At 52.0% G+C, this 27,860-nt stretch overlaps 2 protein-coding genes across 4 annotated transcripts in view; both read left to right on the forward strand.

Moving 5' to 3' along the window:
• UNC5B (unc-5 netrin receptor B) overlaps positions 1 to 26,736 on the forward strand; it is a 57,687-nt gene extending 30,951 nt beyond the window's left edge. The window contains exons 2-17 of one of the 3 annotated variants that reach the window (XM_056351312.1): positions 9,330 to 9,551; positions 13,228 to 13,371; positions 15,157 to 15,260; positions 16,167 to 16,347; positions 16,893 to 17,060; positions 17,406 to 17,570; positions 18,350 to 18,382; positions 19,499 to 19,693; positions 20,151 to 20,531; positions 20,955 to 21,042; positions 21,132 to 21,300; positions 21,412 to 21,645; positions 22,547 to 22,696; positions 22,972 to 23,136; positions 23,227 to 23,405; positions 23,806 to 26,735. In XM_056351312.1, the coding sequence (XP_056207287.1) occupies positions 13,230 to 13,371; positions 15,157 to 15,260; positions 16,167 to 16,347; positions 16,893 to 17,060; positions 17,406 to 17,570; positions 18,350 to 18,382; positions 19,499 to 19,693; positions 20,151 to 20,531; positions 20,955 to 21,042; positions 21,132 to 21,300; positions 21,412 to 21,645; positions 22,547 to 22,696; positions 22,972 to 23,136; positions 23,227 to 23,405; positions 23,806 to 23,971 (2,520 nt within the window). In that variant the 5' untranslated portion in view covers positions 9,330 to 9,551; positions 13,228 to 13,229 and the 3' untranslated portion in view covers positions 23,972 to 26,735. Of the gene's footprint in view, positions 1 to 9,329; positions 9,552 to 13,227; positions 13,372 to 15,156; positions 15,261 to 16,166; positions 16,348 to 16,892; positions 17,061 to 17,405; positions 17,571 to 18,349; positions 18,383 to 19,498; positions 19,694 to 20,150; positions 20,532 to 20,954; positions 21,043 to 21,131; positions 21,301 to 21,411; positions 21,646 to 22,546; positions 22,697 to 22,971; positions 23,137 to 23,226; positions 23,406 to 23,805 lie in introns of all 3 variants that reach the window. The other 2 variants (XM_056351310.1, XM_056351311.1) reach the window with 2 other exon arrangements.
• The window catches only part of SLC29A3 (solute carrier family 29 member 3), a 174,525-nt gene that overhangs the window by 132,270 nt on the left and 14,395 nt on the right, over positions 1 to 27,860 (forward strand). The gene's annotated exons all lie outside the window — the stretch shown is intronic.

The following is a 27,860-nucleotide window of genomic DNA, read 5'->3' on the forward strand; positions in this document are numbered from 1 at the left end:
CTGGGTTGTTACCACTCATTGTTTGGCATCTGGATGCTCAGGGGGCAAAACCTGCTCCCCCCCGGGCTTGCAGCCCCCAGTGATGTGTGTGTCCGGGCAGTGGTGCTTGGAGCCTGGATGGATGCCCGGTGGGCAGCACAGAGCATCCTTCTCTTCCCAAGGAGCACCGGGTGGTTTGCAGCCCTGCTTGCTGCTGTTTAAAGTTGCTTTTCATGCCCGAAGCCAAAGCAGTCGCCTCCGGATTTGCACGTTAAGGGGGAAAAAAGAAAACCATTGCAAAACAGCCGCCTGGAAATTGCACTGTCAAGGGGAATGCTGGGGAATTTACATTTTTAAATATGTATGTAATTTGGGCGAAAGGGAAATAGCTTTCTGTCTGTAAAACTGGCAACTTTCTTTCTCACGGAGTTAGCATTTTAAAACTGCATTGCTCATTTGATCAGGAGATTTTTATTTTATGTTTTTTCCAGGGAGAGATTGCATCTTGCACTTGGTTTACTGCAGTTTGAATGATAATTAATAATTCCTTGGACTTTCTGGCATTAACTGGGGCAACAAGTCCTTGTTTGTTCCTTGTTTTCTTTTCCCTTCTCTCTTTTCTTGTTGAAATTATTATTCTTTTCACAACAGAAACAGTACATGCCATACATGTGAATAAACAGCATATTACCGCATTATCCGCTGCTGGCTTTTTTCTTTTATGAGCCATAGCAAATAAATAAAAGTTCTTATAATTATTATATCCATTAAAAATAACGCTGTAGCTCAGTAAACAGAACAAACTATACCAGAGTACCGCTACAATGGAATTAAAATAGCACAAAGAAAATTGTCCGTGCCCATAACAAGAATCAGTGCTAGATGAAATTTGGAGATAGTTTTCAAACATAACTGCTTCCCTGAAGGAAATGTGTAAAATAGCACAAAAGAAATGAGCACAATAGAGCGTAACAAGGATTTGCTACATAATTCCTCCTCTTTTCTTTCTTTCTTTTTCTTTCTTTCTTTCTTTCTTTTTTTTAAATTCATCCTCTTTTCTGTGGGTATTTACGGGGATTCACCGAGGCTCACAGCTCTGCTCTGTTAAAACTTGAAATAACGAACAATTTACTCCAATCTGCCTGCATCATGTTATAAATCTATATAATGAAAAATGAAGAGGTTTGTACCATAAGGGATCTCAGCTGTTTACACTTCTCAGGAGGCTTCGCCTTTGATTATCATAATCATAAAGATAAACAAAAGAGTAGTGGCTCCATAAATACTCCAGCATAATGCATAATCAACAAGATAAATCTCTCTCCTCCGAACTCCCAGCAGGGGAAGTTGCTGCCAGAGCCTGGGTGTTTCTTCTCTGGAGATGGTGGTGGTTGGGATTTGGGTTGGATCCTCTTAGCCGTGGCTTGCAGTAGCACAGGGGTGCTCTGGTGGGATGCCCCATGTGAGGGCACCCTGCTTTTAGGTTTTTCTTTTAGGTTGCTTTGCAAAAGCATGACCTGGGGATTTAGCTAAAGAGATTATTTGTTTTATTTTGGTCAGGTGAAGTGGTTTTTGATCAATAAGGCTGTTGCATGCAAAAACATCCTTGATGCTGCCCAACTCCTTCTTCTCACCTTTTTCTCAGCACAGCCTTTGCTTTCTGGTCTCTTTTTCCCCCTCCCTGTCCAGTCCTGGTTTAATAAAGGTGTGCAGTGAGGGAGGCCAGCTGCAGGCTTTTCATTTGGCTGGTAGAGGAATCTGCTTATTTTTTTCCAAGGGTGTAATTAGGGCTGGCTGGGTACACCCCCTCATTACCCACGCTGGGGAGGAATGTTCTCTAATTATAATGTTTGCCTGCTGCCAGGCAGGGAAAACTGCTCACCCAACTGCTAGAAATTGTCTGTCTGTCCTGGTTGTCTGTCTGTCCCAGGCTGAGTGGGGTCCTCGATCAGCTGGAGGTGATGGGATGGAGGGACTGGGCTCACTCGAGGCTGGATTTACCCTGGGGGGTGATGCCACTTTGGCAGGAAGGGGATGCAAAGGGACTGTGAAACTCCTGGGAGAGGGCAGTCAATGGGGGAAAATAAGTGTGTTTGTCAGGCAGAGATGTGTGGCAGAAAAGGTTAAGCGGTTCTTTCCAAATTTAGTTATGAATAGAAGATTGGTGAGAGTAGGGAGGCTCTGTTGTGTTGTGTGGAGGGGGACAAGGGGCCGTGGCAGCAGCATGTCGGTCTGTCTGTGCTGCTCCATATGAGGGGGTTTCCCCAAATGCAGCCCATGCAGCCAGGCTCGCAGGTGCTTTCCCAGCTGGTGGGAGCAGGACGGGTGGACTCCACTTCTTTGGAGGGCAGAGAGGAAGACCCTATAAATGCATGACCCCAAGGTGGAGCAACACCTTCTTGCAGACCCCAGCACAGTGCTGGTAGGGAGGGTTGAACATGGCAACGTATTGAGTGCTGTGTATTTTTGGTCCAGCCTCAGCTGAGTTACTATTGCATGTGCTTGAGGGAGGTGTCAGATGCCACCCCATGAGGATACCAGTGGCTGGACATTCCCACAGCTTTTTGACCTCAAAATCCAGCCTTGCTCTAGGCTGGTGATGAGATGCCAGGTACCCGCGTTTCTCATTGCTACCCCTGAAGGCTCCATGCTCAGTTTTTTGGCCTCTGCAGGCAGCTTGGGACTGTCCCATCCCATCCCCTCGGAAAGGTTAATGAGCGCCATGCTGAGTTAATGAGGCCGGGGGGGTTACATCAGCAAGCTGCAGCCCTCGGGGACGGCAGTGCCAAGGGCCTGTTACATTCCCTGCGTCTCACTTTCATCAGCGCTTCCCTGCTTGTGTCTAAACCTGCTCTTAACAATTCAGTGTTTCAAAGGCACAAGAATTTGTGGGCTCTGTGTAAGGAGGCAGCAGGGAGAGAGCTCCACTTGGTGCCAAGTGGCTTCAAATCTTCCAAACCCATCCTCAATGACAGCCTTTATTTTGGGTCATCCTCCTTTCTCCCTGCTTTGCATGCCATGCGACATGTCCGCAGAGAAGGGGCAGTGGGCTGTGGCTTTGCATGGCACTGCCCAGCCTCATGGAGGATTTGTCTTTGAAGATGCCACTAGCTGCCAACATCTCCTCAGCAGTGGAGCCCCATGTTGGGGTGCTTCATGTTGCAGGACCATGCTGGTGTGCGGGATTTGTGCGATGGAGAGCAGAGCAGGGAGGAGAATGGGATGCTCTGGGAAGAAAGGATAATGTTTTGGGGAGAGAGGATGCGTCAGGGTGCCTTTAGGAGGAAAAGCTGTACTATGTTTTACTGCTGGACCTGTAATTATCCCAAGGCGGCACTCTGCGGTAGGAAGCCCTTGGGAACAGGGCAGGCCTGTTCTCTGAGCTCAGGGGATGAACTGAAATGTGGTGGGATGAGGACTACATCCCACGTGATGACCCTTGCTAGGGTGGGAATGCCTTCAGGGCTTGTAGCAGGGGTGTTCTCAGTCCGGCAGGTATTCTGGCATGGGAGTGAGCCATGCCGATGCTGAAGCTCCAGCATTGGAATTTGCTGGGGCTTCAATGGCAACAGTGCTAATCCCTACATGAGTCTGTTTTTACATTTCCCCTGGAGGCAATAGGAGAGGGGATTTGGAGTGGGGGGAAAGCCCCACTCCAGCCTTTCAGACACATCCTCTAGGCAAGCCAGTGGCTGGAGCATCCCCACCAGCCTGGTGTGTGGAGCCAGAGCTGTCCCCATCCCCGCTGGGGGATTGGGAACACAGGCAGCTCTCCTCCGGCACTGGAGATAAGCTGTTACTTTTTTTTTTTTTTCCCTCCTTCTACCAGAGGATTTCTACCCACCGGGCAGTTGGGAATGAGTTTAACTGTTGCCTCTCAGGCCCTTGCCCAAAACTGTGCTTGCCCCAACATAGGTGTGAATGGGGGGATGTGGAGGCAGAAGGGGTTAAGTGCCCACCGACACTGAGATTTAGTTGGAGAAACCCAGGCATCCTTGCTTAATCCTTACATCGCATTCCTGCCTGCCCGGTGCTGAGGGGAGGGATGCGGGGAGGGAAGGGATGCGTGGCTGTGGGTGATGGGCACCTAGCTGGCTGCTGCTAATGCTCCTGTAATCTTCCAAATATTTGGAGGGATAACAATTGCAGAAGAGAGGATTTTAACGCTTTCCTGCAGAGGTTTGCTTGGCCATTGCTGCAAGAGGAATTGCTTTCTGGGCTGATCATTCCTTGTGCTGTGTGTTTGGGGTATTGTAGGGGTTGTTAATGCTCAGCCCTGGCTCCAGTGTTGCTCCCAGTGCAGGCTGGTGGGGCTGAGTCGTTGGTTGGGGTCACTGATCTTCCACCAAGCTGCAAACGCTGGCTGCAAACATCTGCAAGTCACCCCCCAGGGAACAGATGCTGCCGATAATCCAGCTCAGCCTCATCAGATTAAAATGTGTGATGAGGGACAGGGGAGAGGAGGCTGGGGAGGAAGGCAGGCATGGGTGCCTGTTCCCCTCCGCCGTTTTCCATCCCGCTGCTCCTACCACGGATCATCCTTGGGGCTTCAGGGTTTAGTCCTATGGCTCGAGCCCCGAGCTGCCCCCTTCCTTGCCTCTCCTCCCCAAAAATATGGATCAGTGCTGAAGTTGCTGCTCTAGCCTGTCCCATAGCACTTCGTGTCACAGCACCTGACTGCGTGCTCCAAGTAGTGTGAGACTGTGGGATGGCAACAGCCTGGGATTTAAAAAAAAAAAAAAAAATATCCCAAAAGGGAGCTGGGAAGCCGGCAGCCACCTCCAGCGGGAAAGGGGGAAGCCGGCAGATGGGAAACCCCTGTAGATGTCTGCCAGGGAAATGATGATTACAGTCAGTGCAGCACACTCAAATATTTATTAGTTTGTCGCTGCTGAGAGTTTTATTGCTTGTCTGATTGCAGTACTGGAAATCCCGGCTGTGCAGGGGTCCTTCCCTGGCTTCGCATGCAAAACTGTCTCTTTCGTGTGCTGCTCCTGGAGCCCATGGGCCGAATTGTCACCTCAGGTGGGATCAGAGCAGCATTGGGCAAAGCAGAAGAGACCCCTGGGCACATGTGGGTTAAAGCATCCCTTCGCCAGGGTGATGCTTATGGCCAGCTCCTTGCAAGCACCCCTGTGAACCCTCCTGCTGACAAAAGGTCTTCGCTGGCATTAACACTGTCGGAATGTCCCAGTGCATACCCCCAGCCTGAGGTTGGCTGCCTAGCCTGGAAAAGCCAGAGTCCTGCTTCTTGCAGGGTTTCTTACATATGCAATGCAACCATAATATTATTATTATAGTAGTGTTATGCAAGACCATTGCAGGGAGGGGTTGTCCTAGCAGAGGATACCCTCTCCTGCCTTTACAGGGCCATTTATCGATGTCCTTATTACACCAGAGCAGACCAAAGCATTTCCCAGGCTCTCCATCCTCCACTTTTTTAATCCTGGCACTGACAGCACCTCATCCTGGCTGTGCTGCAGCTATTTACCCTCCTGTCCTAGGGAGGAAGGACCACATGGAGCTGATGGTGTTGCACCATTGGGAAGGGGCTGGGTTTTTTTTTGATATTTTGCGATTGCTGCTGGATGATCAGGGCAGCTGAAAGCAGCAGTCGTTCCTCCACAGAGCACAAGCAGGCATGCTTTCCCCCCCACCGACTACATGTGGATTTGGGGGGGGCCCTGCCATGATCGTTAGCAGAGCAAGAGGTTTCCCATGCGGCGGGTGGCCGGGTGTCAGGATAGGGGATGAAAGGCTGGGTTGATGGCTTATGATAAATGTGCCCAGCATGCTTCTCCTCCCTTTTCTCATCCACAGTCCCTGTTGTTCCTCTGCCTTAATTCTTCCCCAGTGCATTTAAATACCAGTGGCTATATCATGCTGGAGCCAAACAGCCTGCCCAGCTGCAAATGCTTTACTTTGACTGCACAGGGCTGGTTTCTGGATGGAGAAATCAGCCTCCGCCTTGCTTTGCTCCCATCCATGAGCAGACAGGAGCCTGGGGGAGTTGTGGCGTTGGGGCTCTGCGGCACAGCCCTGGTTAAGAGTATGCCACGAAAAGCCCATCATTTTTTCCCCTGTCTCCTGTTAGAGCTGCTTTCTTGGCCCCAGATGTCTCTTGGCCAGAAATAAAACTCTCAGCTGTTGTGAGTTTGCACGATTTAAACTTCCCCAGCAGCCAGGATGCTCCTGTCTTCAGAGGTCTGGGTTTTTGGGGTTCAGACCTTAAACTGAGCAGGTTTTTATAGTCACTGAAAGCAGATGCTGGAGGCGAAAGCAGATACCGGAGTCTGGCTGGGGCTGGGCTGATCAATCCTGTTCCACCACCCTTGTCCCCAAAGTCACTGTGCCCCCTTGGAAAAGAAACCTGAAGCGCTGAGCTTGAGAGTCCCAGCACGGATTTGGGCATGTCCCGTCTTGGCGCAAGGGGCTGGATGGGACCCGGTGGTGGGAGGGTGGTGGATTTTCTGTACCACTGGTGGTGGTTCAGCCCCTCACCCTGTGCTGGGGGACCACAGTGACTCCTCCTGCAGATGATTATGGGTGAGTCACAAATCTGTGTTTTTCGTCCCTGTCAGGTCATGATACCCTGTCCCCACTCCCAGATCCCCTCAGATGGCTCAGAGTCTCTTACAGCATCACCAAAATGGTGGTGGGGTGGGAGAAAATGCATCTTCAGTGTTGGCTGCTGGGGGAGGACCTCTCCTTGCCCACTGTTTTGGGTCAGGGGACACTTGCGCTTTGGGGTGTCACCCCCGTAAGGGAAGGTCCTTCCAAAACTTGCCTTCTTCAGGGGCGTTGGGTCTTTGTGGGTCACCCTTATGGTGCTGGTTGGGCTGCAGGACTCCTCACTTGTATCCTGGGGTGTTAGACCTGGACTGGGGAGGGGAGGGGGGGGGGGGAAGCGCAGAAAAAAGGAAGAAAGAAAAGAAATAAAAAGCAGCTGGCACAGATGCAGAAAAACTTAATGAGGAGTTTCAGGCCCACATTATGGCCAGGGATAGTACATCTTGGAGTAAATACCATCCCTACCACTGCCCTCAGTGGTGTCTGACGGGGACAGAGGCTGGCCTGGGACAGAGCTGGCAGGGGGGAGCCACCTCTGTCCTGGGGATGGGTGGCAGATGAGCACCCCAGGCGTTGCACCAGTGGTTGTTGGAGGGTGTTGTGCAGCCCACGCTACCCGCGCCCTTTCCCACCTGCTGAGCTCGGGTCCGACTTCACAGGCTGCACACTGCAGGGATGCAGAGAGCATCATTTTGGAGAGATTTTCACATGAGCCCATGAGTGAAGTTTTGCTGGCTGCCTCTGTTGCCAGCTAGATTATCTCCTGCCAGCCCCTTTGCCAGCAAATTTAGATTTGTGGCATTGAAGTGGTTTAAAAAAAAAAAAAAGAAAAACAAACAACCAAGAAAACAACAACTCAGTGGATACAAAATTGAATAGTAAATTGAAAAAGAAAAAAAAGTGTTATTTACTGCTGTGATACAGGTAAGAGGCTGCTCAGCAGGACAGGGGAGCAGGACCAGTGGCCTGATGTGAGCACAGGGATAAGTGTGGGACTGTTCGGGGAGGGGGGGGCTTGCACCTCCTCACGCCTCCATCCCCCTGTCCGCAACGTGGCCCTGGGAAAATTACAGGTCGGCAAATGAGATGGGGGAGGAAATGGCCAGCAGTGGAGAGGTGAGGAAGAGCCAGCCAGAGCAAGAGAGAAATTAGCCCGGAGTTTAATTCATTGTTTCCAAAAGAGCAGTTAATGGATTATGACAAATGTCCTACCGCTCTCCCTTAGTGCTGTGTTAAATGGAAATGGAAAGTCAATTTTCCTAAATGGATTTTAAACGACTGACCTCGTGTGTTTTTTTCCCTCGCTGACTTTTGCTTGGGAGGCAGCTTGGTCGTGTTGTTTTCTTGATGCATCTGATTATTTTTTTCTTCTTCTCCTTACCTCTTGGAATTCTCTGATTCTCTCCGTGCAGCACTGCTCCTTGCCAAGGGTGACTAAGGGAGTGGGCTCCTTTCTTCCTTGCCAGCTCTGGAGATGTTATCGCAGGGCTGGGGATATTTACTGTTTTCCTGCACGCTGCGGTGCCTGGAGCTGAGAATCACAGCTCTCACTGGGGGAAGAGAGGAGGAGGAAAACCTCATAACTCTTTTAGGTGTAAAGAAAAGCCTCATGATGTGACCTGACTGCTAGTGAGATGCCCAGAAACAACAGGTTAAGCAGTAGCATCCCAGGCTGTGTATGTCGTTTATTATCAGTCCTGCGATATTTGGGTTTGATCTTAACGGGAGAAATGGCTGGAAACAGGTTTCCTGTGCTGGATGCTGCAGATGATCCCCCAGCGTTGGTCACAGCATCTTCCCAAGCTGGTGCTGGGCACAAGGCACCCCGAGGCTCTCTCTCTTCCAGGATATTATGTCCCTGGGTGAACACTGAGGTGCTTGCCCCTTTTCAAGGCTTTTCTTTTCCTGGCCAGGGCAGACATGATCAGTTTTTCTGGTTATTTTTTCATCTAGATTGTTTTAGAAAACAAACAAGCAGGAAGATGGAGATCACCAGGGCACTGACTCAGTCTGGTTTCTGGGGTGGGATGGCGTGAATCCTGGCGGCATATTTGGGTGATGTTCTCTGAAGGTGGCAGGGCTGGAACCAATCGCTCACCTGTGGTGGGCAAATGGCAAGTTCCTGGGGGCTGCACCAGCCGAGGCTGCTGGTGTCCCCCCCATACTGTGTGATGCTGAGATCCAAGAGTTGATGGGGTGGGGGTGTGTGTGTGTGTGTGAGGTGTGGGGGGGTGAGATCCCAAACACGGCTCCACCAAAGAGGGGATGTGTGAGATTTGTGCTGGGGTTGTGGTCAGCATTCCCAGCACAACCCCTGCCATCATTTTGCTCTGAGCATGCCTGTGCATTCCTCATGGCTGCAGGAGGGAGGCTTGGCATGGGTGACACCAGCCCCTCTGGAGCCTCTCTGTGTCCCTGTCACTATCCCTGGACTTTGGCTTGTTTGGATTTTTTTCCTCATGGTGTTCTCTAGCAGGATTGCCCAGGTTTTGGGGTTGGCCAGGGCTCAGGGTATGGATGAGGGGGCTGGTACCCAGGTGAAAACAGGGTGCGCTCCACAACAGCAGCTCTCTAGCTAGCAGAGATTTGCTTTTCGTAGTTTTTTGGGAGCCTCCAGCCCTCTTTTGCTTTTCCAAGCATCCTCAGCAAGAACTGTTGACGCCACTGTACGCAGGGCAGTCCTGGGAAGGAGAAGGAGGGATGAAACAACGTAGGCAGGAGTTACATCCCTGCTGCAATGGGACTAAGAGCACCTCCCAACCCTCTCACTCCCCTGGCAGGGCTGGAGTACAGCGATGTGCTGCCCGACTCCTTCCCCTCAGCTCCGGCGGAGACCCTCCCTCACTTTCTGCTGGAGCCACAGGATGCCTACATCGTGAAGAACAAGCCGGTGGAGCTCATCTGCCGTGCCAACCCTGCCACCCAGATCTACTTCAAGTGCAACGGGGAGTGGGTCAACCAGAACGACCACGTCACCAAGGAGAGCCTGGACGAGGTCACCGGTGAGCAAAGCCACCCTGGCATCCCCCTGCCTGCCCTTCCCCTCTCTTCTCTCCAGGCACTCCTGCTTTTTTCTCTCTTGCACATCGATGCTGGAGGTGATTCTCCTCCAGGTAGACCAACAGGTCTCTGATTCATTTTTATCATTCCCAGGTGACTGCAATCTCATGAGGTTGCTTTTGTGTGTTTTCTACCTCCTTGGTCCATGCACAGCTTGTCTCTCCGTATCATCAATGAATTTTGGTAGAGGAGCTGCCCCTTTCCAGACCTTTGATGAAGGCACGATGATGGTATGGGTCACCGTACCATATAGAAGCTTGGGGAGATCAGCACGTGTGCTTTGCACACTTACCCTTTTGCAGAACTTGAGGTTGTTAAATGGGATTTGAAAGGCAGCACGTTTAAAAGTGATTAATGAAAAGGAAACTCTTCCTTAGAAAATGCCTAATCAACACGTAGGAGTCACTGCCATGAGGGGTGGCAAAGGCTGGTAGCTTACTCCGGTTCACAAAGGGATTAGATGTTTAATGGATAGTGAGAACATTTGCAGGTAGAATTTGAAATGCCTTTTAATGGCAGATGAACTATTCCCTGCCTCGGAGGACAAGTCAGCTGCTGTCTGTCTGAAATACGTGTGTCTGTGGGGAGGGAGGGGGCGGTGGGCGGTGAGAAAGGTGGTTTAGGCATTTTAGGAGGTGTCTTATTCCATGGGGTTGGACTCTGCAGAGTTGCTTGTCCCATACTTTGAAACATCCCGGCATGAGAACAAGGTGTGAGGCTTGGATATATCAATCACGTTTCCCATGTAAGGTCTGTTCTCTACAAATCCCTGAGCACGTGGCATCCCTCATCTTCGGAGGGCTTTAAACCAAGGTGGCCTTTTGAACTGCTGCAGTGTTGGCCCCAGAAGGCAGGCTGGGCTTAGAGGAGAGACTTTGTCAGCCTGGAGGAGCACAAGTATTTTTACAGAGTCTCCTCTGGTCCCTATGATTATTTTTTTTCCACAGCCTTGCTCTTCCCTGGCATCTCCTCGTTTCTTCATCTAGTGCTAGCCCTGAGCCAGTCCTTGCTTGGGTTCATCTCTGAACCTGCTCTGCAAAGGGAAGATAATTTCTTTTCTCTGCAGCTTTTTGAGTCTTTCCTCCTAAAGTTGCTTCATCCATTCCTGAGGTGGTTTTCTTCCAAAGGATCTCTTTGTGAAGGATGGTGAAAAACGTGCAGGAAGGCTGTCCCCCTTCTCCCTGAGGCTGTCGGGCAGACTGGCAGCACTGTTTCTCTTTTTCAGGGTGCATCTCCACCTCCCAGCTCTCATGGAGGCCAGATTTGAAATCCTCAGCAGTCTAGGGCAAAGTCACTGCCGATTACTGACCAAGCAACCTTCACTGATGGGTTATTAATTTATTTATAACGTATGGCCACGCTGGGTCAAGCCAAAGGTTCATTTGCCGTGTGTGTGGCAATGGTGGTTGCTTGGGGGAAGAGCATTGAACCGGGACAAGGAGGGAATGATGGACCCTGCTTTGTTACCCTCCCAGCTTTCTGCAGTTCATGATTAGGGACTCCCTCGTCCGGTGGCAATATCTTAGTAGTATAGTCCAGCTCCAACTGGATTTTCCACCCTCTTAATTTGTCTAAATGCTGTTAGGACTCATTTCTCCTCTGGATTGTCCCAGAATCCTGCAGCAGGGATTTTCATGGCTTAGTGATGTGCAGCATGGAAAAAGCACTGTATACTTGGCCCCACTATTTGCTCCACCTCTTGGGTGAATCCCCCTTACCAAATAACTTGCCTCACATAACTCTTGAGCAAAACAGGCTGGAGAAAATACAGCAGAAAGGGAGCAGAAAATCTGTGCAGCAGGAGCTTACCCTGTTTTAGGAGGGACTCATTTGCTTTGGACCAGCATCTCCCTCTCAGATCCCAGTCTGCAGATGCAGAACATGTGCCAGCAATTTGGGGAGGAAATGGTGCACGCCACCTTCACCCAGGCTTCAAACATGGTATTGCTGCTATCAGTGAACAAGCCGACAATACCATCAGCGTGGAGGTGATGCCGTGCATGTAAAATTGTGCCGGTGTGTGCTTATATACCCAGCAGCTACCCTAAGAAAAAAGGAGTTGGAACCAAAATGGTTTACTGTGCTAAAAAAATCTGCATTTACAGTGCCTGCCGTTTGTAGGGAAAGCTGCTACAAAGGGCACGGGGGAGAGCTGGCCACAAAGCGATTGGTTAGCATGGTTAGTTGTTCGCAGCTTTTAGAGTGTCCTCAGTTAAAAGCTTGGAAAAAGGGACCTTTAAAAAAAAAAAAAACCACCAAAAACCAAAACAACTTTTAAGATGACGTGTGTTGAATGAGCTGGGATCAGTAATGCGCTGACTGCGTCTCATCCAAACAATTTCATGCGGAAGAAAGCAAAAATAGGCCAAGTCAGAGAGGATAATTCAGGTGGGCGAGAAGGGACAGTCAGTAAGAGTGGCTGTGTTTGAATGCCTGCAAGCCCTTTAAATAGTCACTCCTGTGAGCCATAAGCTGAGTCTACAGTTTTGGGTAGTCTTTTTTGCTTTCAGGGGTTACAGGGATAGCAGGGCATTTGCGGAATGCTCCCTAACTTTCAAGGCAGCTCAACCCCCACCCCACCAAGGTTTTCCAGAGAGATGAGATGGTTTCAAGCCATCTCCGTCCTGGGTCCTTCTAAAATGCCCAGAGTTTTCCAAAAGTGCTTGGCCCAAATGCCTTTTCTTTTTATTTTTCCCCTTAATAGTGGCAAAATAAATTGTATTTCCTTGGTGCGTGTTTGTCAGCTCTTCTGCGGGAAGGTGGCAGAGAGACAGTAATTGCTCCTCGCAGCACTGGGAGCAAGCTAACAAAATTACAGCTGGGGAGCATGCAGCTCTCCATCACCGTGAAATTGAGGCCTTTTTGTAAATAGAAGCTGCAAAAAAAGGGCAGGTATTGCTTAAAATAAGGAAAAATAAGCCCCGAGTCCCTCCTGCCCTTGGCAACAGCCATGCCATAAGGGGCTGATGTGTCAGGCAAGCCTCAGCATCCTGTGGTCCAGGGGACTGTGTCCTAGAAGTGGTGGTGCCACCTTTGTCATTGCACCCCTGCCACAGCCAGGGTGTCCTGGCAGACTTCACGGGGGCATTGGGAGGTTGTTGGAGGTACGTAACCCTTTTTGGAGTCAGTGGGCATGAAGCATCATCATTGTTGAATGATTTCCTTAAGATCTTTTATTTGTCTTGTTATATCTGTCTTTAAACGCCAGCTGACAGAGATGGTTTCTGCCCACAGCAAAGCCTTGGAGGCATCCTTCAACCCTGGGGGGTGGGAAGGGGTCTGGTCAGGGATGGGGATGTTGGTGCCAAGGGAAGAGGGATGGTGAGGGAAGTGATGCCTGTGGAAATGGTCAAGAGCTCCTGGTCCTGCCCAGCCAGACTGGGGAAGAATAAAAAGAGAAGACTCCTCTACATGAGCCATTGCCTTGGCTTCAGCTCCAAGTCACCCTCTGGAGGGAACAGTCTCCCTGATTTGAAGAGGTGCCAAACCCAGATGCCTTCGAGATGCCTCCAGCCTGCTGCTTCTATCCTTGAGCTTTGTGTGTCCACCAGCCCCTTTCGGTTTCCATTCTCCCAAGTGCTCCTGCTGAGCTGATGCCATCCCTCTGTCGCTTTTCAGGGATGCTGGTGCGGGAGGTGCAGATCGAGGTCTCCCGGCAGCAGGTGGAGGAGCTCTTCGGCTTAGAAGATTACTGGTGCCAGTGTGTGGCCTGGAGCTCCGCAGGCACCACGAAGAGCCGCAGGGCGTACGTCCGCATAGCATGTAAGTGCCCAGGATGTGTAGTGCTTGCCCAGACATGACCCCTCTGACAGCGCTCCCTGCTTCTCTGCAAGAGCTGTGTTCACCTACCTGCACTGCTTCAGCTCACAGTCTGTTAATTTAGTTCAAATGAATCCTTCTCCCACCTTCTTTTCCAGTTTGGGAGCCCCAAAAGGGTCCCAGAGGGTACAGTCCACTGATTCAGAAATTGTTTGCAAAGCCTGAGGTGTGACCCTGGATCCCAGGATGAAAAAGCAGTGCTGTCAAGCCAGGTGTGTGCTGCTTCTGTCAGCAACACCAGCTGAAATAGTGGCCAAGTTGTTCATTCCTGGCTTTCTGGGACCTCTGAGACACAGTGGGTGCAGCTGAGTGGGGTTGGCAGCGTCCAAAATTTGGCTCCCTGTTGAAAGCAGGGCTTTTTGGTCAGTTGGAGATGACCCATCCTTGCTGGATGGCCCTGGTCTTAGGTCCCCATCACAGCTTTACCTTTGCTTCTGAGCAGGCATCATTCCTACCTGCCTGGGCGAGAGGCTGTGGCACTACCTGGGTTAATACCGCATTGCCCATCAGCGTGCTCAGCTCTTCCCAGTGCTTTATTATCGTTAATAACCCAGCGGTTAGCACCTTGCACGCTTTGCCTGAATCAGCGACTCTGTCTCCCTGGAGCCCCTGCTGTCATATGTCACTTCTCTAAGCTGCTGTTTGCGGGTGTCAGCCTGATTAAGGGTGAGTTAATCGGGCTGTTACCCGGCTGAATTTGCTCTTTTAGCAAATGAGATGGCAAAGCTATAGGACAACAGCCAGGCTTCCCCAGTTGTAAACAGATTTTGCTATTAGAGGGCTAATAATCCAACACATTATCCAAAACGGAGGTGGCTGGTGAATCAGCTATGCTGTTGAAGGATTTAGTCAGAACAGGGAAAATGTTACGAGGCACAGGGCTGGCTACTGAGGGAGCCGATTTGTCCAGCCCCAGCTAAGGGCTTGGTGTTTCTCACAGCCGAGCAGATGGAACGAACCGAGGGATCACTGCCCTTCGCAAGCGGAGCCGCAGCTGTAGAGGGCTGGGTGCCGTAGCAGAGGGTTGCAGCACCATCTAGTGATGCTCGTGCTCCTTTCAAGGCTCTGGAGCAGGACCCTTCCACATCTCCCACGTCCCTGGGGGCTCTGCTGAGCTTCTTGCCTCTCCCCCTTCCCCAAAGCACTGGCCAGCCCCTTGCTGAGTGAGCCTGGCTTTTCAGTAGCATCCGTTCCCTATTTCGGCTCCAGTGTGATGGCCAGGTTTCCAGCGAGTCTGGGGATGGGGCTTAGCCAGGCCTGACTGGGGCAGAGCTGAGCAGCAAGGCCCTATAGCCCTGATATTTGGGGATTCATTTTGGCACTGACGTGGGAGCCGGAGCTGTTGTGTAAATCTCATTTTTTTCTCCCTTCAACAAAGAAGTGTCCTGGTGCAGAGTCCAGAGGTGAAAGGGAACGTGAGGGTTGAAAAAACAATAGTTAAGCTGAGGTTTAGCCCCAAAAGGAAAACACAGGAGGGGTTCTAAGCTTGCAAGCACATGAAGGAGGACAGGCATCATCTTTGAGCAGCATGTGCTGTCCCAGATCCATCCTGGAAAAGATGCTGCTTTGGCTCCTTCCTCCCAGGACATGTTTTGCTTTAGCTGTGCTGTGCCAGAGGGACTTCCCTAGTCGTGGGCCCCTGGTGATGCTCTCTCCCCACCAAGGTTTTGCAGGTTGCCTTGTTTCTGCAGTGGGCTGGTAACCCCTGGGTTTTCCTTTCCCTCCCAGACCTACGGAAGAACTTCGACCAGGAGCCACTGGGCAAGGAGGTCCCGCTGGAGCATGAGGTCCTGCTGCAGTGCCGCCCACCCGAAGGGGTGCCGCAGGCTGAGGTGAGCAGCTCAGCAGTCAAAAAAATGGCCAGTGGGGTGTCCTCTCCCGTCCTGGGGAGAGACAGCACACATCCCTGCAAGATGGCTTGCAGCTGTGATGGATGGCCTCGTGCTGAGACCGTCAGCTTTCATTATTCAGCCGAAGTGTTTATATCGAGCAGTGGACCTGCTATTCTGACATCTAATAACAGACGTAACCTCAGCACCTGCTCAACCCAGCCCTCCCATGCTTCCTGCTATGCCATTAACCCGTTAGAGGGAAGACCTAACAAGGGGGCACCCAATGATTTTTCTGAAGGGGAGCAGTCACAAGTGCAAGCCAAGGGCTGAGGAGGTCAATACAGATGGGTTTCCCTAGCACAGTAGCAGTGCTTCCCTTGCCCACAGCTCCGTCAGCCCCCAGGAGGTGTGCGTTGGTGGTAGCCACAACGTCACATCCTTGGCCAAAACAGCAGTAAGGTACCCCTGCCAGGCCTGGTTTGGCCCAGCTTTCAAGGAGAGATAAATATATTCAGAGGCAAAGTTGGCCGGTCAGTGGTTGTGGTGCTGAGGGTATCGGTGGTGTTGGTGATGAAGATGAGAGGGCTGTAGTGCACATCATAGGCTGGTCCAGGGGGTTTTTGCTCTCTGTCAGGGCTGGTGAATTGAGCTCCTCCAACCTGATGTTTCTCCTTGCTTCTGCCCACACCTGCACTTGGTGATGGCATCAGCTCGCACCATTCTCAAACAGCCTAGTTAAGCAATTGTGTCTTAGCTTAACTTTGGGGCCCTTGGAGATCCTCATGGTGGGGAGCATGTGGGATAGGCATTTCCACTGAAACCTGTGACAAGTTTTCCATGACTGAGTGTTCAGTTGTTGTTCAGCTTAATCGCTATCCTTACACACCCCTTCCTTTGCATTGCCAGGTGGAATGGCTGAGGAATGAGGATGTCATCGATCCCACCCAGGACACCAACTTCCTGATCACCATCGATCACAACCTCATCATCAAGCAGGCCCGGCTCTTGGACACTGCTAATTACACTTGCATGGCCAAGAACATCGTGGCCAAGCGCCGGAGCACCACAGCCGCTGTCATTGTCTACGGTAGTGGCCCTTGCTCTTGGGGAGGGGACCTTTGCTGATGACCTTGTCTCCAAGCCAAGGGGAAATACAGGCACTTCCTGGGAGTGGTAGTAGTAAACCCCACCAGAGCATTGCATTAGATTAGGCAATAGCCAATGTCTGCAAAACAGGAACCTCTACCAGCTTGCACAGGCTGCAGGTATTTCCAAGCCTTCTCAGTTAGGTACAAAGGTGAGGGGAGGTTGAACCCAGCCAGATTGCTTTGACTCTCAAAGCAGCTAATAAGCTGCATTTGGCTGAACTTTGCTATGAAACCAAAGATCTGTTGTGGCCAGATGCAAAAATACTTGCGAAGTGGGAAAAGGACCAAAGCAGGCTTGAGCACCTTGTGCATGGAGTATGTGACATGAGAAGGAGTTTCATGATTTGCTTTTCGTGAGGGTGAGCTGTTCCAGCGTGTCACAGATGATGTAAGAACAGAGGATTCAGCGAACCCTAGGCTTAGCTCCAGATCCTGCTGAAATGGGCTCCATTGACGTGTTAAAACTGTCTGTCTCCTCATGCAGTGAATGGTGGCTGGTCCACCTGGTCTGAGTGGTCTCCTTGCAACAACCGCTGTGGCCGGGGCTGGCAGAAGCGCACCCGGACGTGCACCAACCCTGCGCCGCTGAACGGTGGCTCCTTCTGTGATGGGCAGCCCTTCCAGAAAATCACCTGCACCACCCTCTGCCCAGGTAAGGCGGGTTCGGGAACCGGTCTGCCCACACTGCCCGTCCCCCCGGGTTACACAGCCCAGCTGTGCTCCCAGTGTACCCCAAGCAGAGAGGGGCTCAGAAGACCAGTCCAAAGCACCTTTCAGTCTGCCAGGACTTGAAAGAGCTGCAGATGTCTGCAGAGATGCAACTTAGCCTCCCCAGACAGGGGCTGGGTTTGCTGGGATAATGTGCCCCAGAGGTCTCTGGAAGCCCTGAGATGGGCGCTGGCACCTTTCTGCTGCTGGAGGGATCCCAGCACTGGGGAACAAGCCCTGAGGCCGTGCCAAGGGGTTTACTGACATGCCTGTGTTTGGTGGCCCACAGTGGATGGAGCATGGACGGAGTGGAGCAAGTGGTCAGCATGCAGCACTGAGTGCACCCACTGGCGCAGCCGTGAGTGTGCCGCCCCAGCTCCCCGCAACGGCGGCAAGGACTGCAGCGGCGTGCTCCTCGACTCCAAAAACTGCACCGATGGGCTCTGCATGCAGAGTGAGTATGCAGGAGGGTGGACAGGGACTGGTGCCGTAGATGATGCCAGCAGCTGTGGTGCTCTGGCACATGGCCACACTATTGCTGGCACTGCCTGGAAGTTGATGGGGCAGGCAGTGCTGTGGAAGGCACCTAATTTTTACATCGTGCCTTTAACAAGGTTTTTTTTAACCGGATTCACCCCTTTCAAAGCTAGTTCTTACCCAGTGGAAAGAAAGGTTTGGGGATTTTTGGTGGGATCTAGATGTCCCACCAAGCCTTCTGAAATGGTGCTGGATTTGGGGTCTCTGCTGAAATAAGGCTGGTCGTGGTTACGGGGGGCAAGCCAGGAGGGGTTTCTCAGCCTCACCATGAAAACACCTGGCCTGGATCATTGCTCAGCAGGAGCTCTGGAGCAGCAGGTACAAAAAAGCCCAATAATGGTAATAATGGTTCTGCTACACTGAGTGGGCACGTTGAAGGCTGAGCAGCCGATGCTGCCACCTGCTGCTGTGTGACACCACTGTCCCCTTTTATGCTGCCATGGCCAGAAATGCCCAAAGTTAGCTGGGGACATGCACCCCGGGGACTGTCTGGCCATGGGAACGTCCTTGTCACCATGCTTCTACTTGGCTTTTGCATGCCCTGGGGAATGACGCTGCTCTCCAGTTCCTCCCCACCATGCTAGGGCTCCTCATGCCCCCCGGGCTGGCTTCCTCCCCTGCCTTCTGTTTCATCTCATCCCCATTGCACCATTGCCACCTTCACCTTTTGTTTTCTAACTTTGTTTTCCCTAACAGATAAAAGAGTTCTAAGCGAACCCAAAAGCCACCGTAAGTGCTCATTTCATGGCCATTTTGTTTCTTTGCGAGGCATTGCTTTGGTTCTGTTCTGTTGCACTCATGGTAGGGCTCCTCAGCAGGGTGGGCAGGGTGGGAGGAGGGAGCGCCTAAAGCCCACCCCAGAACTCCTGTGTACATTAAATCACATGCTCTGCTTGAAGCTATAAATATACAGCCCACTTTTGCCCTCCCACTCCCATCCCCCTTTTGCTGCCTGCAGTTTCTCGGTGCACCCTGATGCAGCCGGTGTCACACCACCAAAGCTACTCCAGGCATTGTCACCTCCCCACAAGGACTTTTTCCTCAAGTTAGAGGTCCCAGGGCACAGCAGGGTTCCTGTTTCTGGCAGCCGGGTGGAGAGACTCAGGGATGAGGTGACACCTCCCAGCAGTGTCATAGGCCTAACGCGGTTGAGGTTGCCAGGCTCAGGACAGGGCTTCACTCCAGCACAAAACCATAAAAAAGAAAGAGTTGCAGGCAGGTGTGGAGGAAGGGAGGAGAGAAGGGTGGGCTGAGCGTGCTCAGCTGCTGCTGCTGGACGCTTTACCATGCTCTGCCTTCCGTCTTTATCCCTCTCCTTTCTGGGCAGATATATCCAAGCTATACCAGGCATGTAAAGATAAGAGCCTTGTGGCAGGGGATGGGAAGATGGGGAAGCTGAGAGGTGTCTATATAGATACAGTGACTCTCGATCTTTCTGGATGGATGCACAGCTCAGGTGCATATATGGCATGCATGGCCGGGCATTACGCTTACCCCTCAGGGTCATCTCTGTCAGGGTGTGAGGGTTGATAGCTTTAGATTAGCAGACCTTAATGTTTCTGGGATTCTTGGTGCTCAGGTAAAGTTTGCACGTGCTGTGGCAAGGTGTCCTCCAAAGGTTTGAGGGGCTCACCTCCATCTTATTCTCTGGCATTGCTCTTGACTTCTGGACTCCTTAGAAAACACCCTCCATCCTCCTACCACAGCCTTTCCAGCAGGCCCAGTACACATTCTCCCCTTCATGCCTGCGTCCTGAGGTAGTGGTAGAGTTGGGGAGCAGTGGTGGGGCTTGACGTGCATTTCTGGTGCTTCTTTTTTCACTTCTGTTTCTTTAATCCCTCCAAGTGCTGGAGGCCACAGGTGATGTAGCCCTGTATGCTGGGCTGGTGGTGGCCATTTTTGTCTTCATCGTGATCCTCATGGCTGTGGGAGTGGTGGTGTACCGGAGGAGATGCCGGGACTTTGACACGGACATCACAGACTCATCAGCTGCTCTCACTGGAGGCTTCCACCCTGTCAACTTCAAGACCTCCCGGCATGGTAAGAGCCATAGCCCGTGCGGGTCCTGCCTGCCAGCTCAAGACCAGGCAGAAGGAAGGTCAGGCTGCAAATCACAGTAGGGGACAGGTCCCTGGTAGACCCCCAGCCCTATTTTCTAGGGGAATGTGCTGATTTTTGGAAACTGAGAGCTCCGTGGCGGTGGTCAGGTGTTGATGGTGGGAGACAGGGCAAAGCATCTGCAAAGCAGACGTGGTGGGAATTTACTGTGGGGTGCTGCTCCTTGCTTAGTCGTAATGCTGAGCAGTTCCCTTCCAAGTGCCTGGTGGAAAGTGGACAAATGTAGCCCAGGCTGTACCCACTGTACCTCCTACGTGCTTTCTATTCCTTGCTGAGCGAGGAGGGCTTTTCACAGGCATCTCTCCCAGTCAAGCAGTGCTTTTACATCCCCTTGTTTCCACTGCCATCTCCATGCCATCTGAGTTTCCTGCTCCCATAGATAACCCTCAGCTGCTGCACCCCTCGATGCAGCCGGACCTGACGGCCAGCGCAGGGGTGTACCGTGGCCCCATGTACGCCCTGCAGGACTCCTCTGACAAGATCCCCATGACCAACTCCCCCCTGCTCGACCCCCTCCCCAACCTCAAGATCAAGGTGTACAACTCCTCCTCGCCGGGGCTCCACGATGGGACGGACCTGCTTGGGAGTGTCCCTGCCACCGGCACCTACCCAGGGGACAACACCAGGGACGGCCACTTCACAAACATGCGGAGCAAAGCCCTGGGCTCCCAGCATCTCCTCAGCTTGCCCCGGGAGCATGGCAACAGTGCCAGTGGCACGTTTGGCTACCTGGGAGGAAGGCTCACCATACCGGGCACCGGTAAGCCCCAGGCTGGGGAAGAGGGCATGTTTGGCTGCTGAATGATCAAGGGGTTGGTCTTGTTCCAGCAGACTTGCCTGCTGTGAGTGGTCCTTTTCTATCCCAAAGCTGGCTCAGGGGAGGAAGGCAGCAAGCCATTCCCAAGCCAGGCTTCTCACGCTGGAGGTCACAGCCTCCTGGGACTTTCCTGGCCAGCCCTGCCATCAGTTCAGGGCATTGCAAAAAGACCCATCCTGTGGTTTTGCTTCCTAATGCAGTGGCCTGGCTCCTCCCTGCAGGTGGTGCAGCTAAGAAACATCTGGAGATGTTTCTCCAAGGGTACTCTGGGCTGCCCTAGCTCACTGCTGTCTGGGGTGGAGGGGTGATTTCTCCCTGGCAGTTTGTCCCTCACTTTGTGACTAACGCCTGTGTGTGCCATACTAGGAGTGAGCCTGCTGGTGCCCCATGGGGCCATCCCCCAGGGGAAGTTCTACGAGATGTACCTGGTCCTCAACAAGGCAGAGAGCACCCTGTAAGTCACACTGCACTGCCCGTGCTTTTGTTCCTTGTTGGCTGCCGTGAGACTTTCTTTCCAACCGGTGTCCCCTCTCCCCGCTCCAGCCTGCCCTCTGAAGGCACGCAGACAGTGCTGAGCCCAGCGGTGACCTGCGGACCCACCGGCTTGCTCCTGTGCCGCCCCGTCGTCCTGACCATTCCCCACTGTGCTGATGTCAGCTCCTCGGATTGGATTTACCAGCTGAAAACTCAGTCCCACCAGGGCAACTGGGAGGTAAGGTGGGAACCCAGCCCCTGCAGCCAGCGAAGACCATTAGCATTCTGCAACACAACCCTCTGGACGGCGGGCTGACCTCCAGCCTTGATTTCCCATCCCTCCCTGTAGGAAGTTGTGACCCTGGATGAAGAGACCCTCAACACTCCCTGCTACTGCCAGTTGGAAGCCAAGTCCTGCCACATTTTGCTGGACCAGCTTGGCACCTACGTCTTTGTGGGAGAGTCCTACTCCAGGTCAGCCATCAAGAGGCTCCAGCTGGCGATCTTTGCCCCCACTGTTTGCACCTCACTGGAGTACAGCCTCAAGGTCTACTGCTTGGAGGACACGCCAGATGCTCTGAAGGTAACATCGCCTTGTGACACGAGCATGGGCTGCCCCTGCTTCCCAAAGCTGTTTGCGATGGTGGCAGGGTGCTGCCTGATGCCTCTCTGGATGGCCTGGCCCTGGGGAGCAGGCAACCTGATGCAACTGCCTGCAAAGTGACCACAGTGAAATAATAAGCGTGTTTACTGCTTTCTCTGTCTTTCCTCACCCTCTCCGAAGGAAACGGTGAGGATGTTGCTTAGCTCCTGTACTAGGTACCACTTCTGCAGACGTTACAGGAGAGGTTTTGCTGCTGCTGGGTGGGTTTTCTCTCTGCCACGCAGAAAAACACTTGCTGCTGTGATTTGCCTTAGTTTTCTATAGATCCTGTTATTCCTACGTGGAGACATGTTTCTCCCCTCCTGGGAGGGTTTTGTGCTGACATCAAGTGCAGTACAGGAAGCTTGAATTGTGATGCTTTGGCCACCTGGACCACCACCTGTGGCTGGTGGTGTGTGGAATTAAAACAGTGGCTGTTTTAATTCTGTGACTTGTCCTGTGGCGTCAGGATTGCTGTAGTGCCTCTAGGTGGAGATGTAGGCAGTGCTCTGGCTCCTGGATCATACTTTTCTGCTAGGAGTGACTAATGTAACAGTGGGATGGTGTTAAAAACAAAAAGAGTGGGCACTCTTCAAGAGAGTGCCCGACCTTTGTGTTGGACCTTTGCGTTGCCTGAGGAGTACAGAGGCATGTACAGATGCTCGCGTTACACAATTCAAGTTATAGGTGGAGCTGGTGTGTGAGATGAGTTGACAAGTTCTGGCCTTGCTGCTGCTGGCTCCTCTTGGCAGGAACGTGCTTGGCTTTGGGTACGGAGCAGGGAGAGGAGCAGCCTCTGCTCTTCTCCTGGGTCTCACATTGCCTGTCCTGTTGCTCGCAGGAGGTGCTGGAGCTGGAGCGAACACTGGGCGGGTACCTGCTGGAGGAGCCCAAGTCCCTGCCCTTCAAGGACAGCTACCACAACCTGCGTCTCTCCATCCATGACATCCCCCATGCGTTGTGGAGGAGCAAGCTGCTGGCCAAGTACCAGGTGAGGGGCTGAGGTGGGGGCAGCCAGGGTCCCAGACCAGGGACAGAATCTTCAGCCAGGCACCACGGGGTTGTGACTGCCCTGGTCTTTGTCTCCAGAGTTGTCTCCTAGAGGGATGGAGGAGGAAGGGGGACCAGGTTTCTGGTCTTTCCTGGTAGGATGCTGTCTGTGCGGTCCCTCTGTCTTGTCTCATCCCTGTGGGGTGGCTGGAGGAGGTTTGATCTCTCAAGGGAGCTGTGGGAGCCTTTGCTGAGCCCGTGCTTTGTGGTCCACAGGAAATCCCCTTCTATCACATCTGGAGCGGCAGCCAGCGAGCCCTGCACTGCACCTTCACGTTGGAGAGGTACAGCCAGGCCTCCACCGAGCTCACCTGCAAGATCTGCGTCCGGCAGGTGGAAGGGGAAGGGCAGATCTTCCAGCTTCATATCACGCTGGGAGAGGTGAGCAGTGGGGAGGCAGGGGGACAGCAAGGGGACACGCTCAGGAGCTACTCTGTGCTGCAACATCTCACTCTGTCCTTCCCTTTGCAGCATGCCAGCTCCTTCGACACCCTGTGCTCCCACCACAGCAGTGCCACCACTGCCCAGCTGGGACCCTATGCCTTCAAAATCCCCCTCTCCATCCGGCAGAAGATCTGCAACAGCCTGGATGCTCCCAACTCCAGGGGAAACGACTGGAGGCTTCTCGCCCAGAAACTTTCCATGGACCGGTGGGTTTCTCCATGCATTGCTTTCCCCTCCTGTGCCCCGAGCATGGGGGCTTCGCTCTGTGCTCCCTTCCTGCTGCATGCATCCAGCTAAGTTATGGCCAGCCATATCGGTCGACCCGTAAATATGGATATAGCTGTGCATGGTTATACCCATCTGTATTCATGCATCTGTTTGTGCTGTTTCTGCCTAGCTTCACCTTCAAGGACTGAAGGCAGGGAGGGTAATTTCAGCAAAACAAAGCTTGTGTTGCTTTCGCGTGAATGCCAGCACTGTATAAAAATTGAAGACGGTTTCTCAAGGGCTTTGACATTTGTGTTACAGCATTTCCATCAGGGTTCATGTTGCATTCCTGAAGGGCACCGCACCAACCTGGACCTCCTCTCTGCTTCCCCTTTGCAGGTATCTGAACTACTTTGCCACCAAAGCCAGCCCCACCGGGGTGCTCCTGGACTTATGGGAAGCCGAGCACCAAGACGACGGCGATCTCAACACCCTGGCCAGTGCCTTAGAAGAGATGGGCAAGAGCGAAATGCTGGTGGTCATGGCCACAGAGGGGGACTGCTGATGATGCTCCCTCCCCACAGCTGGCGGGCCGGGAGGACGAAATGGGGGGCGAGGGGGAGACTCTTCCCTGACGGTGGAGGGAGGCACATCCATCCCCGGGCAGTGGCGGAGTGAGGAAGGGCCGAGGCCTTTGCTTCTCCCTCCTTCCCCGCATCACTGTCAGCCTTAGAGACCCATCCTCAGCGTTTACAAGCAATTCAAGTGTTACGCAGCATTCCTATTCCTCCTCCTCCTCCTCCTCCTCCTCCTCCTCATGGCCTGGGGAGGAATTAGGGCTTCTCAAGTCGGGACGGGGGCTTTCCTTCTCCTTTGTTTGGGTTCCCCTCCTCCTCCTTTAATAGCCTTTCTGCATTGAAGGGACAAGTACAATCTAGGCGAACAGCTTCTGTCAAAAGCTTCAGACAGCATAACAAGGCAAATAAGAAAGAAAAAAGGAAAAAAAAAAGTTTCTTAGGAAACGCAAATAATTTATTATCCAGATCTTTGGATGAGTCCTTTTTAAAAAAAAAAAAAAAAAAAAAAAAAAAAGACAGATTTATAAATCTTTTTTGTGTGTGTGAGAGCAAGAGCGTTGCTATGGTCAGGGTGGCAAAGAGAGAGATTTAAATGAACATGCTTTTGTAGGGAAAAGAGTGTGATTCAAGTCAAGAAAAATGTGTTTACATGTCCTGGGACCCCCGGGAAGTCCGTAGGGTGAAGTGCCTCTACGCCCCTCTGGTTCAGGGCCAGCTGAGACCCTCCCCAAGAGTTTTTTCCTTGCAAACTCCCCTTTCCCTGGCAGCAATGCCCAGTGGAGTGAGGGGTCCACCTCCTCCTTCAAGGAGAGATGAGGGATGCTGCCCTTCATTTAGGGTTTGGCAGGGGAGTGTGTCCAGATCTGGGTATTTTTAATGAATTCTTCCCTGGCATCGTTTGGGGGAGCTTTTTAGGATGACTACGCCTTCATTTGCATAACTTCTGTACAAACCAAAGATTTCAAGTCCTGCACCAACCTACCAACCTACAGGCCAAAGGAGGGATGTTTTAAACCCACCAGGATTTTGTAGTGAGCACTGGGCTTGGGGGTCAGAGGGAGGTGATAAGCAGCTTGTGGAGGGGTCCGGGGAGAGTAGAGGGCTGGTGGGCCAGGATGCAGCCCCTTGCAAACTGCATCATTTTGGGGATCTTGGGTTTTGATGCAGTATTTCAGCAGGAATTCGGGGAGGGAGACATTGGTATCTCCAAGTTGCAAGCCAGGCTGAGCATTTTCATGTGAGGGACAGCATCATAAGCAGCGATTGGGTTTCCATCCTCTCATTGCAGCTCCTTTTTTTCCCCCCTGTAATAGATTTTTTATAAATGATGGAGAAGTGAGATGAACAGAAAGTAATCAAGGGGTAGGCAGGAGTGAGGTTCCTTACAAAGATACGGTGTCTAAATGAAGGTAAAAATTTAGATTGCCTGCAGATAGAAATAGTTACTCAGTAAGTGCTCTATCTTAGAAATATGTCTGTTTAAAAAAAAAAAAAAAAGTAGGGGAAGGTAAGCTCAGGATTAGACTAGATCACACAGCAAGGCTGTGGATTCTCCATCAGTGGAAGTATTAAGAGCAGGGTCTGAGAGCAGGTCCTGTTTCAGGCTGCAATGTGCAGTGTCCTGGCTGCGAAGCCCTGGACTGGTGTTGCAGGGTGCCTGCAGCATCCTGAAGCGCTCTGTGGACCAGAGCAAACTCAGGGAGCCCTGCCACCAGTGAGAGCATTGCCTTTGCAGGGTGGCTCAGGGGGAGTTTTCAGTATTGCTCGGGCACAGATATGATTTCTTTCAGCAGTTCTTGAAGCAGTGATTGAATATATAGAGCCAGTCCCTGTTGTGTTTTGCGGTCTCTTGGGTTCATTTCTTGCTGGGTTTTCAATGCTGTGGGAGAGGGGGGTTGTTTTTCATTTGTGCTGGATGGGAAGACTTCTACAGGGTGAGCTCCTGCATCATGTAATGAAGGGTTTTATCCATCCTTTACGTTGCATTCGAGCATCTGATACCTGAGACCCCATCTCTGAGCTAAGAGGGAGTAAGCAAATTTGGAAAGACATTAAGAGCTGACAGACCAAACTGGCTGCTGGTGTTTTATAGGGCTCCTTTCTCAGTGCCGCAGTGCTCTCTGTGAGATGAGATCCTCTGCTTTGGGGTTGCATCTGAATCTCTCTTGCTGTCATTCTCACTGTCTCTGGTTCACAGATCACTACACCAGCACACACACCTGTCTGTCCATCCGTCCCATCCGCAGGTGCCTCTGCCTCCATCCCCATCCATCTGCATTTGTCTTCCCCTTCCTTTTGGCGGGCAGCAGCTGCCTGGATCCGCCAAAGTGCATGTTTGGGGAGCTTCTCCCCTTTTTTCAGACCAGGGAACCTGCATCAGGAGCGGGACAGGGAGGAGGCAGGGTTTGCCCCCCACCCTGGTCCTCTGAGCACCTGTGCCCATCTTCCATGGGTGCCAGCTCCCAGAAGCCCTTCACGCCTCCCTCCGTGACCAGAGATTTCTCCGTCTGGGCATTTTGGCAAAGGCAAACCCGTGGTCCGTGTCATGCTGGCAGTGTCCATCTCTTGCTCTGCAATCTGTTTCCATATTTATATGTCCAGGGGATGGGCCTGGTGGCATCCTCTAAAAACCACATCTGTTTATTCTGTAAACTAAAGAACTGTAAATAAAGTTTAGCATTCCTATTGTAACAAATTAATTTTTATGCAATAAATTATATTTCCTAGTCTAATAAAAAAAAAAAAGAGAAACAATCTGCTCGCGCCTCTCACGTTCATCACTCACCAGTTCCTGCTGGGTTTAGCATCTGCAGGGGTTTGGGTCTGGCTGGAGCAGCAGCAGCAGCATGGGAATCCCCTTGCGCATCCCCTCCAGCCTGTTTTTGGGTCCGATGCCTCAGGTGTCCCAGCGCTGGCAGCGGGAGGATGTTGCTGTCGGAGTCCCTAATGGAGGTAAGCTGTAAAGATTGATTTATGGTTTGTTTTGGACTCGCATGGATGATTACAAGACAGGAGACTAGTGCTACAACTGTCTCATGGGCTAAGCCACAATCAAGCAGTTAATTTCCTTCCCTGAGGGATATCCTGCAGAAAGCAGTGCCCCTTCCAGCAAGGACCAGGCCCAGGGTGCTTAACTGGGGAGCGGGGAAAGGAGTATGGAGCTGTAGTACATAACTTGGGCACCCCTGTCCTCCAACCGCCACCTTGCTCTTCTGTGTCCTTGCCTTGCCCCATCACTCCCTTGGGGACCGCCTCCACCACACTGCTCCCCTGCGTTCCAGCACCAAATACTATGCTGGGGCAGATACCTTCTCAGAAGCAGTAACTTTCTCTTTGCATCTTCATTCCTTTAACCTGTTTGCCAAGTTGCTTTCGCTGGGCACCTTTTGCACTAGCCCATGTTTCCAAGGGCCCAGAGCTGTGGATAGCTTCAGCTGACTGCTGCCTGAGTCACCTGATGTCCTCCTACAGAAATACCCAGCTTGTTAACTCCCCTTAAAATTAAGCTGGCCCAAATCCTCTCTGCAGTTTATACACATAAAATTCAGTCCCCATGACAGATTCAAAAGTCACTGCCGTGCCATCACTAAGTGTTGACAGATTTATTCATCCGGAGAGAGGATGCCCAGGAGCACCGGAGCAGCGCACGTCAGGGTCTCTTGACTTTTCCATTGTGTGTTCAGGAAATTTCCTTTGGGCCAGTCCCGCTGGATTTTACAATTCACTTACCGTGAGCTGCTCTGTGCACATCAAGCTGTACCAAGGGGTGGAGGCAGCTGCTCTGTAAGTCCTGGTTAATAATTTTTAATCTCTTAACCATTACTTGCACGCCCTTTGCTCCATTATGCTTCTAGCGTGGCAAGGGCAAGTAGTACT

This window comes from Falco biarmicus, chromosome 9, assembly GCF_023638135.1.
Source record: "Falco biarmicus isolate bFalBia1 chromosome 9, bFalBia1.pri, whole genome shotgun sequence".
NCBI classification, from domain to species: Eukaryota; Metazoa; Chordata; class Aves; order Falconiformes; family Falconidae; genus Falco; species Falco biarmicus.